The sequence below is a fragment of the Gorilla gorilla genome, chromosome 5 (assembly GCF_029281585.2).
Source record: "Gorilla gorilla gorilla isolate KB3781 chromosome 5, NHGRI_mGorGor1-v2.1_pri, whole genome shotgun sequence".
In the NCBI taxonomy this organism is placed as follows: Eukaryota; Metazoa; Chordata; class Mammalia; order Primates; family Hominidae; genus Gorilla; species Gorilla gorilla.
This window is the reverse complement of record NC_073229.2, coordinates 192,919,549-192,933,518: the sequence shown is the minus strand read 5'-3', so window position 1 is coordinate 192,933,518 and position 13,970 is coordinate 192,919,549. Positions and strand designations below refer to the sequence as shown.

General features: G+C 48.3%; 1 protein-coding gene across 2 annotated transcripts in view; it reads right to left on the bottom strand.

Annotated features, from left to right (window-relative positions):
• Window positions 1-13,970, bottom strand: part of SMOC2 (SPARC related modular calcium binding 2) — a 218,847-nt gene that overhangs the window by 16,835 nt on the left and 188,042 nt on the right. For both annotated transcript variants that reach the window (XM_031012452.2, XM_019030074.4), the window contains exon 10: window positions 61-163. In XM_031012452.2, the coding sequence (XP_030868312.1) occupies window positions 61-163 (103 nt within the window). The remainder of the gene's footprint in view (window positions 1-60; window positions 164-13,970) is intronic.

Here is a 13,970-nt window from a genome sequence, read left to right as displayed (position 1 = left end):
CAGATTCCCCAGAATTCTGGAACCCTGCCAACTTGTTGTCCCACGGCGAACACAGCATACCTGCCTGATGAGGAGGAGGGGTCAGAGACGGCGTGGACCATGTCCGTGGACAGCGCGTCCAGAACGCTGGTCAGAAACTCATGCTTTTTGGCACCCGGGCAACCTGAAAAACATGTGTATGTTTTCATAATTAACTCATAAAGCATAACAGATTTTCCTCTAAAATACAGGGAAATGTTGTTTTACTGTTTGGAAATGAGTATTTTGGCCTACCTTAATCTTAACGAGCTAGTTTAAACACAAACACATTGCATTATATAGATTGATTTTGAGCCATAGCTATTATTAATTCCTGTATTGTTTGAATTATTACGTGAGACTAAAATTCACAGGCATTAGTATCTCACTGATCTTCAGAACTGCAATCGGAGGTGGGCAGTGTCACTCATCCAGCGAGTGTGGCAGCAGAGGCACCGGGTGCTTAGGGACACGGGACATACGGAGTGCACGCTGAGAGCACATGAGGCTGGCCATCCCGGCAATCGAGGCCAGGGCCTGTGATTCACCACCACCCCCACCCTGTCCAGAGCCACCTCGCTTCTCAGAGCAAAAGGAGGCAGTAGAGCAAACAGCAGGAGCTCTGCAATGCCCGTCTCCTGGGGACTTGTCCACACCACGACATTGGCGCGAACAGTCCGCAGCAGGGTTTAGTGCTCATAGCTTTGGAGCCCAGCGCAGATTCTGTATGGATTCTGGGGTCAGGGAATAATTCAGGCACCCAACATTCTGCAGCGTGCCTTTCCCCTCCATCCTTCCCTCAACACCACTCTCCTCTCCCACCGGTTAGGAATTCCCTGACACCATGCCTGAGACACTCGTCCCACCCCAAATTCAAGATAACATTTGAAAGAAGCCGTCCACTTTCTCTGGGGTCTTTTCTCCTGAGACCGCTCCCGGTGCTACTGCCCCAGTAGCTGGACACAGGCAGCATCCCGTGTCCTTATGCCCAGGGTGGCATGGACAATGGACAACGTAGGTCTCCTCGCTCTGGATGCCCTTTTGGCATAGAGAAGCCGCTCAGCTGCCCAGTACACGCTTGCTGGATCAATAAGCAAATGCAAGAGGTAGGAGCCCCACCCTCGTTTCCCTGATGAGATCGGCAGGTTTAAGAGCTTCACAAGCAGGGAGCAAAATTTGCCGATTCCAACTGGGTCTATTTGTGTGTAAATATCCATGGGAGAGGTGACAAACGGAGCTTGTTACCATTTACACTTTGTTAAATTTTTCTAAAGAAAGCCCTTCCAGAGTTCAGTAGAAAGAGAAAGATACAGAGGCGAAAATAGAAGACAGAAGCCAGGCACCGGCCCTGGAGGGACAGCGTCCCCACCGAGCCACGCTGCACTCTCAGACTCCCTGCTGGGGAGGCTGCCTCTCCCTGGGGCTCTGCTGGGGCTGGGGACACCCACGGAGACTTCTGAGCCTGGAGAGCACCTCGGGCATTAGAACATCTGCTCGGACCGTCCTCACCACAGCAGGAAGGGAGTTTACACCACACACCTTCTGCCCAATTTAGATTCCATTTTTTACTAAGAAAAGTTTTAGACGGCCCCGCCAAAGGGAATCTCAGGAGCCCACTCAGTAAGTGGAGGACGCGGAGAGCTGCAGAGCCCAGGCAGAAAGCCAAGTGGGACTGAGGACGGCCCCTTCCCCGCCTTCCCCATGGCCCTCAGAGGAAGGATTGTCTGAGATGAGAAGGGCTCTCTCTGGACTCCTCAGCCAACAGGACAGGCTGAGGGTGCCGTGGGGAAAGGCAGTGCCACACGTGCTTCTCAGGCCCCTGGGTTGAGGGCACGTTGGCGTGGACCACCCCTGGGTCGAGGGCACGTTGGCATGGACCACCCCTGGGTCAAGGGCACGTTGGCGTGGACCATGTGGCCGTGGTGTGGACAGCAGCCAAGTCGTTCGGAGACCAGCCTGTTTATGCAGTTAGGGACGCCCTGGTTTTCCTAGGTTTCTTTTTGACACTGGAGTTTTGTGTGATTGCTCTTGAAGCACACGTGAGCTGCCGATAGCAGGACTCCAGTCATGCTGGCTTCCACTTCATTAAACACACATGTCAGAAAACAGATGTGCAGCCTTCACCAGGGGGTTCTGAGAGTGCAAAAAGGTCTGTGTTAGTCTCTTTGCACACAACTGAAAAAGGAGATCAAAATCTATAGAAAAAAGCGTCACGGCCACAGGGCAAATGCTACTTTCCAAGAAAGAAGTAACAATCTCATCAAACATCCCCTCAGAAAGGCAGAGGACCTGAGGCTGCAGAGGCTGCTGGCCACGGTGCTTCCAAAGCTGCCCAGCCCACCCGGCCTCGGCTCCCTGGGAGGGGCCTCCCGGTCTACAGAAGGCTGAGCTCCCCGGCTGCAGGACTAACCAGGAAGGGAAATGAGAAAAACAACTTGGAGGGCTGAAAATACCTCCAGGGCACAGGCTCGGGAACACGTGGGCAGAAGCCCTGCCAGGCCAGCCGTCCAGGAGAACTTGTCCAGGGCGATGAGGCAGGCACCGGGGCAGGTGAGGATGGGACCCACAGGACCTCGGGCACCTGCCTGCCGGGGCTGCTCTCTATGAATTCCCCGTCCTCCACTGGCCTCCAGAGATTCTGAGAGGAATATGGATTTGATGGAGAAGAATATTATTATCTGGGAGAAAAGGCATTTTAGATAATCCTCAGTACTGAACAGCCTTAAGAAAGAATTATGTGGATATTTGGTGTGGTAATAGGGATATACCCAGGGGGATTTTTTTGGCTGTTAATTTAATTATATTCCCCCAAATGAGATAAAGCAACACAATATTTCAACTGAGAAAATAATAGATGTTCATCACGAAACATGACTAACATAATATAAAAGCTGCAGGAGTGTTTAATGCAAAAAGAAAAACTGAACATAAAAAGCATTATGTACTTCTAAAACAAGAAACAGCAAATCAATCCGGCTCAGTCCCATGTCACAGTCACCCCAGGACCTGGAATAATGCTTGTTACTGATGACGGACGACTGTACTTCATAACTACTTCTGAAGAAAAAAGGCGAACAAAAATGAAAGATTACAAGCAATCAGAAGAAAAAAACTAACTTTCATTATGTTGAAGTGAATGTTCACTGCATGAGAAATCACAGAAGTACCATGAAGTGAAAATTTCATCACCCTGAGATGTCCCAGATCTAGCAAACGCATGAGAGGAGCAACGAGGCTTGAGGTACAAGAGAAACGACCCCAGAACAGCTGGGATTTCCCCACTGTTGTCCACAGGGAGCTATTCCGCTTCTCCCATGACAGCTGTGTCCGGCACGGTGATGGCTGCAGAGACCCTCGTCCCTCGCAGGGGCGCTGGCCCCCTGCCAACCCTTGCTGTAACTCCTCTGGCCCATCTTGATAGCAAAGCCACCCTTTGCTCTGGCATTTTGCGGTGTGTGATTCAGCCTGGGGAAGCTGCCCGCTGAGAACCTGTGTGAGGAGCCTGGTGCTCTGATGGGTCCTTTCTAGCACACTCCACCCCCGGCCTCCTTCTCACTTAGCCGCCTGCACGGTGGGGTCTAACGGCCCCTGTAAATACTGCGTCATGGAAGGGTTGGCGTCAAAACTGCCGCGTGCAGGCTCAGCGATGTACCCAGTCACTCTTTATTTTGGGACAGTTCCACTCACAGTAAGTTCTCCAATCACCCATTGAACTGAGTTCAGAAGTCTCAGGTCAACAGAGGCATAGCACGAAGGTGCTACCCCATACACACTCCCACCTGGCTTAGACGTGCCAGGCCCTCTCAAAGTCCACACCATGTGGAAGTGTCCTGTGCCCAGGCTCCTGGGGGAATAATAAGCCAATTCAAGAAAGAAAACCAGACTGTTCTTTTCAAAGCTAGAAACAGAATAAGTTCACCAGTTTATATCCAATCTGTGGCAAAACAATGAAGGGAGTAGCTTAGCCCAAGTATCCTCAGGTGCTCCAGCTGATCTGCAGAATCCAAGTCCTTGACATCTGTGAGGTTTCTGTGGAAACACCGGGTTCTATCCTGGTTTTGCCCCACAGTAAAGGTGCTGCACCTTACAAAGCCCTGAGCCCTTCTCAACCCCAGAGCCCATCCAGTCAACAAAGTGGCTGAACTGGCTGGTCCCTGAGACCCCAGCCTATGGACCAGGGACTTTTCAGAAACTGGGTTAATATTCTGATGCTTTAAAAGCATTTTTGACTTTCACTCTTTTAAAATGAATGTGTTCTGCGCTTTCTATGAAACGTCTTTATTTTAAGAAACAAAAACCATTTTTGTATAAAAATTCCTGTTTCAGTAAGTTTATGTAGTTTCTTCTTTTCTCTTTGTCTTTTAAATACAAATGGATACAAGTTCCCAGCTGCTCCCTCAGTCACCTCCTGTCTGGACACGAATTAACTTTTGCTTCCTTCCCGTAACCTGGAACACTCAGTACTGCCCCTGAAGGAACTCAAACACAGGAGAAAGTGGAGCTGAGTGGTTTCCTCACTCACCGATCAAGAGAAGAGACCACTGGATAACAGCAGCCACACACTGGCACAATCGTGGGTCTGGATTGTGCCAGTGAGGCCTGCAGGGTCTGGATCGGGAACACGAGGGAAGCAGGTGTACGGACGGGGGCCAGAGATTTCACACGCAAGTAACTATTAGCTCATCAGGCATGAAGTGTCTGGGGATAATGAGACTCATTCCTCTGGTTTTAAGTATCGAGCAGTGGCTTAAAAATCGGTTCTCTTAGTTTCATGTTTAGTTCCAATGTTTAGGAAACTGGTATAGATGAGAAATGAAGAGAAAAGAATGGATGACAAAGGAGCTTTCTTCTCTAAGTTGTTCAGATGCTTCTGAGGAGTGGTGTGTGCACGCAGGTATTCACGCCATCATCATTGTCTATTTATCCACTCACAGTTTTAGCTCCTCTGGCTTGGAAGTCCAATCATTTCTGTCAAGCAATCAGCCCGTGCTCCGATTCGCCAGCCAGGGACCCCGGGAATGCCTTTGCTGGCCTGATGTGAGGGGGACAGGTCAGCCACCTGGGAAAAGACTGTCCTCGTCTCCCACTGGCGGCCTGCGTGGTGACCTGGGGGGAAACCGCTTCTCTCGGTTTGGGCCAGGAACACGTGCCGTGTCTGCTGAGAACACCTGCTGGGCACCTTGGTGTCACTTCGTGGAGGCGGCAGTCAAATGTTATCTCCACTCTTGTGCCCGGGCTGTCACATGTGGGTTGGGAGAAAGCCCACAGGGTTGGATTTTTGAAGATTTGGTCAGAATTTTAAGGTAGGAACTGAGCATTCTCAAAGCCTGTGTGGTGCCCTGAGGGGAGAAAAGGCCCGAGGAGAGGAACTCAGGTGAACTGAGGAGTCTCTGTCCCGTGCTAACTCGCACAGGCCCAGTTTCACTGGAATAAGGCAGAGGTTTCTCTGTCTGAGTGGCCCTTCCCCGTGGGTTTTAGGCTCACTTCCTCCCCATTTTAAGAATGTATCATAGAAAAGTTTGAGTGTGCTCTAGTTTTGTGCCATTTCCCCAAGGTAATAGAAATACATTTTTAACTGCAGAGTTAAAAATGGACAGAAAATGAGACTTTTTATTGCTTCTAAGGGTTGAGAGAAATGGAAATAATGTTACTAAGATGTTTTTGTGACTCCTTCTCTCCTTCTCCAGAAATCTGTAAGAAAGGCGCTGAGAATTTCTCCTTTGCGATTAAATCCAGTTTTGTCTTGACACTAACAAAATTTTACATTTACTAACTCTAAGATGAATGTTAGGAACCAGGATTTTAAGTTCCTTTATTGATTATAAACTATTTCAAACTATATAAAAGCAAATAGTTTATAATTTTCTTTCTAAATTATCTTTACTTGTAAGTAGGCATTCACTTGTGGGTCTGGGGGCTCACGCCTGTAATCCCAGCACTTTGGGAGGCTGAGGTGGGTGGATCACTTGAGGTCAGGAGTTTGAGATCAGTCTGGCCAACAGAGTGAAACCCCATATCTACTAAAAATACAAAAATTAGCCAGCCATGGTGGTACATGCCTATAATCTCAGCTACTTGGGAGGCTGACGTGTGAGAATCACTTGAACCTGGGAGGCGGAGCTTGCAGTGAGCTGAGATCGTACCACTGCACTCCAGCCTGGGAGACAAGAGCGAGACTCTGTCTCAAAAAAAAAAAAAAAAAAAAAAAGCAAGTCATTCACACTGACCCAACATTTGATTGGTCCTCTCTTTGTGCATAGCTGGGTGCCTGGAAAGAGCTCTGGGTACCAGGTAGTTTCTCCCTGACCCTGAACATCACTGGTGACTTGTGATGAAGGTTCCATTGTGTGCACACCAAATAAGGGGCATCTGTCTTCTGGTAGAAAAAGCTCTTTTCATCTGGCTGGGGAGGGAGAAAGAGGGTGCCAATAACAGCACCTGCATTTGGCTAGGTCTTTTCACAAACAGCTAGAAATAAAATGTCGTGGCTACTCATTCTTACAGTTTAAAACACACCGACCTGGTACAGAAAAGCAGGGAAGATGTTGAGCCTCTGAGTGGCAGCCCCGCTGAAGTAAAGGCATCAGAGAAACAAAGGGGAAATTCCCAGGGTGGAGGGGTCCCGAAGCCATGTCCATAAACACGTGTGCTCTCACACTTGGCAGCTTTGGATTCCCAACATTTGCTGAATTTGAAAACTCCGCTTTAAATCCTGACATTGCCAGAGTTAAAAAGCACCGCAATCTCAATGCTCCATCCCCAGCCGAAACAGACCACTCCTTCTACATAGTAAATGCTCATTTATTAAATGCTGTGCTTCTTTGTTTTATTCCAAGCGCAGATTTTCCTCCAGCACTCTTCAAAGAGCATGTCCCAGCTGTGTGGTCCAGGGAGTGTCACATGTGTGATGGGGTTCACAGAGGCAGGACCACAGCATTCCTGTCTGATATACTCGTGGGGCCGCGTGCATGTCACCCTCATGCAGCTGACACTCAGCACCACACTGTGGCCTCGCGACTGCCTGGTGAAACTAATCAGCACATCAGTGTCTGAGGGAGAAACTGAGGCCCAAGTCACACTCAGCGGGAGACTGAAGGCTTGGATGGTGCTGAGAACTCTGACCTTGCTGGGGGTAGAGGCAGGAGGGCATCGTACGTCCAGGTGATTGTGTGCCGAGCGGCTGTGGAGCTCTCCCCGCTGCCCCACGGCCACGATGAGGCTGGGAACAGCAGACAAGGCCCCTGCCCTCCACCACGCCTGTCCTGGCAGGGTGGGCACTGGTGTCACGTTCACCTCTGCTTGCCAGGCAGAGGTGCAGTGGTGTGGAGTGAGCCATTTGGAACAGGGAGGAGAGTGCTGGGGGCACAGGGAAGGCCCACGAAGACCCTGCGTCCCAGGCAGTGTGGCATTCCTGAGGCCCTGAGGATACCAGGGTGTGTTGAGCGGGGCAGGAAGGATGGTCCTAGGGAACAAAGTTGAGGAACTGACAGGGGCCCAAAACCCAGGGGGTCTTATGAGTCCAGAAACAAGTGTGGACCTTATCTGAAAGGAAACTGGAAGCTGTTGGGAGAATCTGAGAAGTGACACAATCTCGTTTCTGTTTTAAAGTGTGACAATGCTCCCTCTGTGGGTCCCAGCCAGCTGTGGGAGGACCCAGGAGCCCTGCTTGAGTCTGCTGTGTGGTCCAGGGAAGGGGCTGTGAGGCGAAGTTCAGAACGGGGACCCTGGAGAGCCTGTGAAATATGTTCAGAAGAAACCATGGAGTTAGAGGGCCTAGGGCTTTGAAGGTTTGGTTATAACCAGGGCCAAATAGAGCCTCTGGAACATAACAAGTACACAGAGATGGACAAGTGGAACACAGCTTTGATGCCATTCCCCAAGCCCATTCTTGGGATTTAATTCAACTCCCACCATCTAGTTCTACAGCCACAGAAAGGGGTGCGAGATGTTTCCCAAGTACCCCACTTGCTCCATTAAGCATTTGACGCCTGTCATTACATTTAACACTTGGCTTTCCAACTTTTAACTTTCTATGCAGTTTAAACATAAGAAAAAAAAGTATCGTGTTAGGAAAGTTTCTTCGGGCACTTTGATTTTGAGATTCATAAAGTGCCTGCAGCTTATAAAAGGTATACAAAGTCTATTTTGATAAACCCCCCTCCAAACTGAGACCTGGTCAGCGCGTCATCCTCAAGGGCCTGGCCTTGGACCCGCAGGGCCCCTGATGCGGGGAACACTGACAACATCAAGCGCCTCTTTTGGACGATTCAAGACAGATGCAGTTTCCTCACGACAGGTACGCGCTTTAACCACCACGCAGTAGAGAAAGAAGTCCTGGCCAGTGATGGTTAACAGTACATCAGTTGTGTGGAATCAAGCTTAGCCTGAAGCTGCCTCCTTATATATTTAAGTTCAGCCTAAAGGTTTCTGTGTACGTTGTGAACTGTAACAAGTGGAGACGTCAACAGACCGTAGCCTACACTTGTGCCAGTCACCGAGTTTTGGCCAATCCAACGTAGCCAACTGTTCAAACCATGTTCAAATGAGGCTGACGCCGAGCTGTAGCCAATCCGGCTGGTTCTGTGCCTCACTTCTGTTTTCTGTCCATCACTTTCCTTTTTTCTGTCTGTAAATCTTCTTCCACCCTGTGGCTGTGCTGGAGTCTCTGAGCCCACTCTGGCTTGGGCGGTTGCCTTATTCAGGAATCGTTCACTGCTCAATTAAACTCTTTCAAATTTAATTCAGCTGAAGTTTTTCTTTTATCCAATGAAATTTGCTCATGACAATTCATACTTTAAAAAAGACACTAAAGAAAAAGCATAAAACTTCACAATCTTAAGCTGAAAAGAAAATTACTACTTTTGTGCATTAACTCTACTTTTCTATATTTTCTATATTCACATATTTTCTATATTTATTTTCATATTCTTGACTTTTCACTATATCTTTTCATTATTCTAGACAAAGAGGTCCATAGGCTTTAGATAGTATTTTGATGAATTAACACTGATAACTAATACACTGATAGAAGTGGGCACTTGGTTAGAAGTCAGTGCCTGAAAAGAATTAGGAAGTTCCTCCAGTGAAGATGTGGCCGGGAAAGCCAAGGCTTTGGGTGAAGGTGCCTGCTCTTGGCCCTGCCTCAGCTCATCCATTAAACTGAGTGCTGCCGTAAACTCCCCAAGGTTCCTCTGACCATAACATTCCAGAAATTCTTTGCCTTTGACTTTAACTCTCTTCTGGGTCAGGTCATCCAAGGCCAGGGTGTGCACTTGGAATTTATCACAGCTAATAAGTTAACTCTGAATATTTATCTTAAAGACCGACGTGTGTGTTTCTAAAGTCTTCCTACATTTCTCAAGGACAACGTTATGTCATTCAACCATTTTTTGAAAACTACTTATTAACAAAATGCTTGGTAAAAAGCACCAATTTTGCCCTCAAGGAGCTTTTAAATGAAGGTATCGGTGAAGAGACACGGAGGGTTTATGGTGATACAGGTAAGGTTGACGTCAATGCTGCAGAGTGCATGGGATTTCTTCAGGTTTCACAGGCTTGAGGAGGGATCTAGCATTTGAGGGGAGATCAGGCTGATGTCCTCTGCCATCCGGGGAGGAGCGAGCATTTCAGGGCACGCTCACATTTTAAGGAGGTGTTCTGTGCAATCAGTATTTTGCCAAACATTAGGATTATTTCTGGTGTCAAAGCCTTCCTGATTTGCAAGACTGTATTCTCACTCTCAGTGTTACTCGGCATGACAAAACAACTATTTCTGCCTGAATTTTCTCCTGAAAAAAAAGTTTGGAACATTTCCAATGGACAATGACATTCTTAGGGAGAACTAAGTCATTCTTAGGAATGACTTTTAACTGTTTACTGTCCAAACAACTGGCCCCGGCAGGTTGCTCTAGCCTCATGAGGACACCAAATATGCAAAGCCAGCTGCCAGGAAGCACTGAAGGTGTCCAGATGTTCAGGCTCAGGCTAGCGTTTTTGTCTCTTTCTTTCCCCGCATATATAGTTTAGGAAACGCTTTCAAGTCAAAAGAGAAACTTTTCTTTCCAGACTCCTAATCTGTTTTTACTTCTAATAGTTTTTTTTCTACAACATTCCCTCTTTTGTATCTTTTATGAGAAACTTAAGGAGTCAGTCTTAACAACAAGATAGACTCTCTATGTTTTTAAACCATAAACCTCTAAAAATTCATGTATTGTTAAGAAATAAGCTTCCATGTACTAGTAAATATTTCATAGCTCCAATGTCCTTGATTGATTTCAAGTGAGGTTACATTTTACTAAACTCAAAATATTTAGAGCAAGTGTTTTCTGAGCACACTGTGATGTTGCGTTGTCTCCTCAAGGGCCAATCAGCAACGCTACCACTGCAGAGGGGTTAGTCTAGTGTGAGCTCTGGGGTTGGTGCCTGGCTGCCTGGGCCCCTCAGCGTCTGCAGCAGCCCCCGGGAATGCAGCAGGCCCCGCCGCAGCCTGCCCCATGCTTCCTCTCCATGCTTCCCCTTCCCTTATCCAGCTAACAGTCAGGCTCCCCACCACCAATGAACCCTACCATGGAAATAGAGCAGCCAATCCTTCTGAGTTGGCAACCACACAGCGACTACCACAACACAACCGCAACACAAGCACAATACAACACCAACACCAACACCAAGACCGTGTGCTGATATCCACGAGGACCTGGAGGCAACAAAGACTGGAGGGCTGACCAGGGCTGACCTGTGATCCATCAGGAGGGAGCAGTGAGTCGCCCAGAGGCTTCAACTACCCAAATACATGGAGTAATGACCTCCTCAGAAACCCAAACACAAAAGCATATCTATGCCCCCAAACCAAAGCAGGCAAAGGTGATGGCAGAGAAAGCCCATACCCGTAGCTCCTCAGAGATCTGCACATGAACCGAGGGCTCCCTCTCAGGAGGCTGCGGCTGGCCCTGTTCTAGCATCCCGGGGTCACACCAGGGATTCAAACAGGACCGGGAACTGGGCCATTCTGCAGTCTCTGTAATCTTATGATTGAGTTTGTTCTGAAATGAGGGATGCAAGTAGCAGCGAGTCTGAGAAACGTTTTCCTATGCTGACATCCCAGGTACCTGCCTGGCAGACTCTGGTCCACCTGATGATGGAATCGAATGCATTCCGAGTGTTTGCCAGAATGTCTTCATTTAAGAACAGTTCCTCATTTTCAATGAAAAGATTGACTTAAGCTACAGTTAGATAAAAGGAATAAGTTCTAATATTCAAAAGTACAATAGAAAAATTACAGTTGACAACAATTTATTATACATTTCAAAACAGCTACAAAAGATCTGGAATGTTCCCAACACAATGGAAAGATAAATATTGGAGTTGACAGTTACCCCAGATACCCTATCCTACTCAGGTATCAAAATAGCACATGCCTCAAAAACATGTACAACGGTCATATTTCAATTAAAACTTTTTAAAAAGCATTTGCCTCATTGATTTTTCTTTTTTGTAAACTATGGAATGAAAACAAGTTTGCAATAGTAGTCTTGGCAGAATCTGAGCAACAGAAGGTCGGGTCCTACAGAAACAGAAGGTCTGGCTACATTTTGGAAGTAACTTTAAGCAAGGATTTTCTTTACATCTACACATGCCACCCAGAGCCAAAACGGGGGGCTCCAATGACGATTCAATGAATGAGACGCCAAAGTATGGCTGCATCTGAACAAAGGATGCTCAGTGCTGACAATTTCAGCCTCTGAAACATTGCTAGGATGTTGGAAGCAAGCCTGTAGAATCCTATGGTCTATTTGTCTTAAATTTGTTTTTTTCCATCTAGATTTGTAACGAAGCCAGGTCTACACACAATAAATGCATATGATGCAAACAGGCAGGAATCATTTTCTCCTCTCAGGGCTCATGCACTATGGATGGAGCAGCTGGGCACTGGAGATTTTCTCCTTTTAAAAGTGCATTTGTTTCTTCCTTACGTCAGCTCAGCCCTCTGTCTAACTATGAATTCTTTTCCTGGCTTGAATCTCAAATGGAACGAGGAGCAGGAGCACAGCGCTTCTGATTCCACAGTTGCTCCTGCGCTGGAGACTCCACTGGATTTCCAGGCCCTACACCTGTCAGCCACCCACCCCAGGCCCCCAGCCCAGGGCACCTTCACAGTCTTTTCAGTTAGGAAGGGCTGGGAGCAAGACTCCACTCCGAGGGAATTCCGGCTGTCCCTCCTGATGGGCCTTCCCAGCCTCCTCCTCCCCAGCTGAGCTCCTCTCTGAGCGGGAGCCCTGTGTGCTCTGCCCACCCTCTCGCTGAAAGCATTCCCTCCAGACCCCGCTTCCAGCAGCTCCGCGGCTAAAACCCACCTCCCACCAAATAGAACTAAAGATAACAGTAAAACAGGGCTGCTTTCCTACCCCGTCACAAGAAACATGAAGACATGTTTGCTTAGTGTCTAACTTAATGACACTCGCTCTTAAAGTTATGTTCCCAACCTAACAAAATGGAGTTGACTCAGGTTCTCATGGTGTGAAGTAGGTTCTTACTGGTGAAAACCAAAGTCAAAAGAGTCTGTCTTTACACTTTCTATTTTTGTACATAATAATAATAATATTATTTAAAGAGAGCATTATTTATCTGGGGACTAAAGTCTGTGGCCCAATCAGCTGAACAGTGTCCCATGAACTGTGCCAGGGCAGGGACTGGCCAGGGAGTGTGTGGATGTGCAGGGAGACGAAATGCTTCCTGGGCAGGGCAGGGGCAGGGCAGGGTGGGGCAGGGGCAGGGCAGGGACTGGCCAGGGAGTGCGCAGATGTGCAGGGAGAGAGAATCCTTCCCGGGGCGGTGCAGGGTGGGGCAGGGGCGGTGCAGGGTGGGGCAGGGGCGGGGCAGGGGCACGCCTGGCTCTAGCTCAGCATCCAGCTCCAGCTCAGCATCCAGCACGCCCTGGGAAACACATTGACACCTGAGGCCTCCGTAGGCCCAGCTTCCCCTTCCCCGTAGGGAAGGGGAGGAAGAGGCTGCTCCTGAACTGCAAGCAGCACAAACAGACAGGAATCCTTCTCTCCTCTCAGGCTCTCAGGCACTGGTTTTGCAGTTTTGTTTGGAAGAAGCAGTTTTTAAATGGAGGCAAATGTCATGGTCTTTCACAAATTATATGTAACTTAGGAATTAGATGAATCAGTGGAGTCTATGAAATGTTACAAGCCTGGTGGAGGCCGGCAACAGAAATGTTCCTCGCAAAGGAAAATGCAAACATTTGGCAGCTCAGCTGTATGCTTCTCCAGGATCCTCTAGCAAGTCGACACCCACAAAACTGGGCAGCATTCATTTTTGTGATAGAATTGGGTAAGAAGACGCAAGGAGTAGAAAAGCGTATTCCATTACATGAAACAACCTCCTTGCTGCTGTCACCACAATAAGGTGATGAGCATGCAGGACTTCAGCTGTCCTGTGGATGCCACAACTCACTTCCAGGTCCAGGAAACTGCAGAAACAGTGACGACCTCCCCCACAAACACAGTCCTGCTCCCAAGAGGGCCGCGGCCACCCTGGCACACAGGCGTCATCTGGGTTTATTAATGGACCACACCCCGCTTCACACTCCATGGTTTTCATTCACACTTTCTTTTTCAGGAGTGGTTAATATGCTATTGTTTTTATTCCCAACATGCTGGCTTTCAAATTACTCAGTGTTAGACCCTCTGGTCCAACTACCTCAGTTAGAAAGATCAAAAAAGTGAAAAAATAAATAAACTCCATTTCCTCGTGTCCCTCGCATCTACGTCTGGATTGAGCTGACTTGAGTGGATGCACAGAGAGGACTTAGAATGAGTGAGGGAGGCGGGAGGAGGGAGGAAAGCAGGAGGGAGGAGGGAGGAAAGAGAAGGGAAGAGGGAGGCGGGGAGGGGGGAGGAGGGAGGAGGGATGCGGGCAGGAGGGAGGTGGGAGGAGGGAGGCGGGAGGAG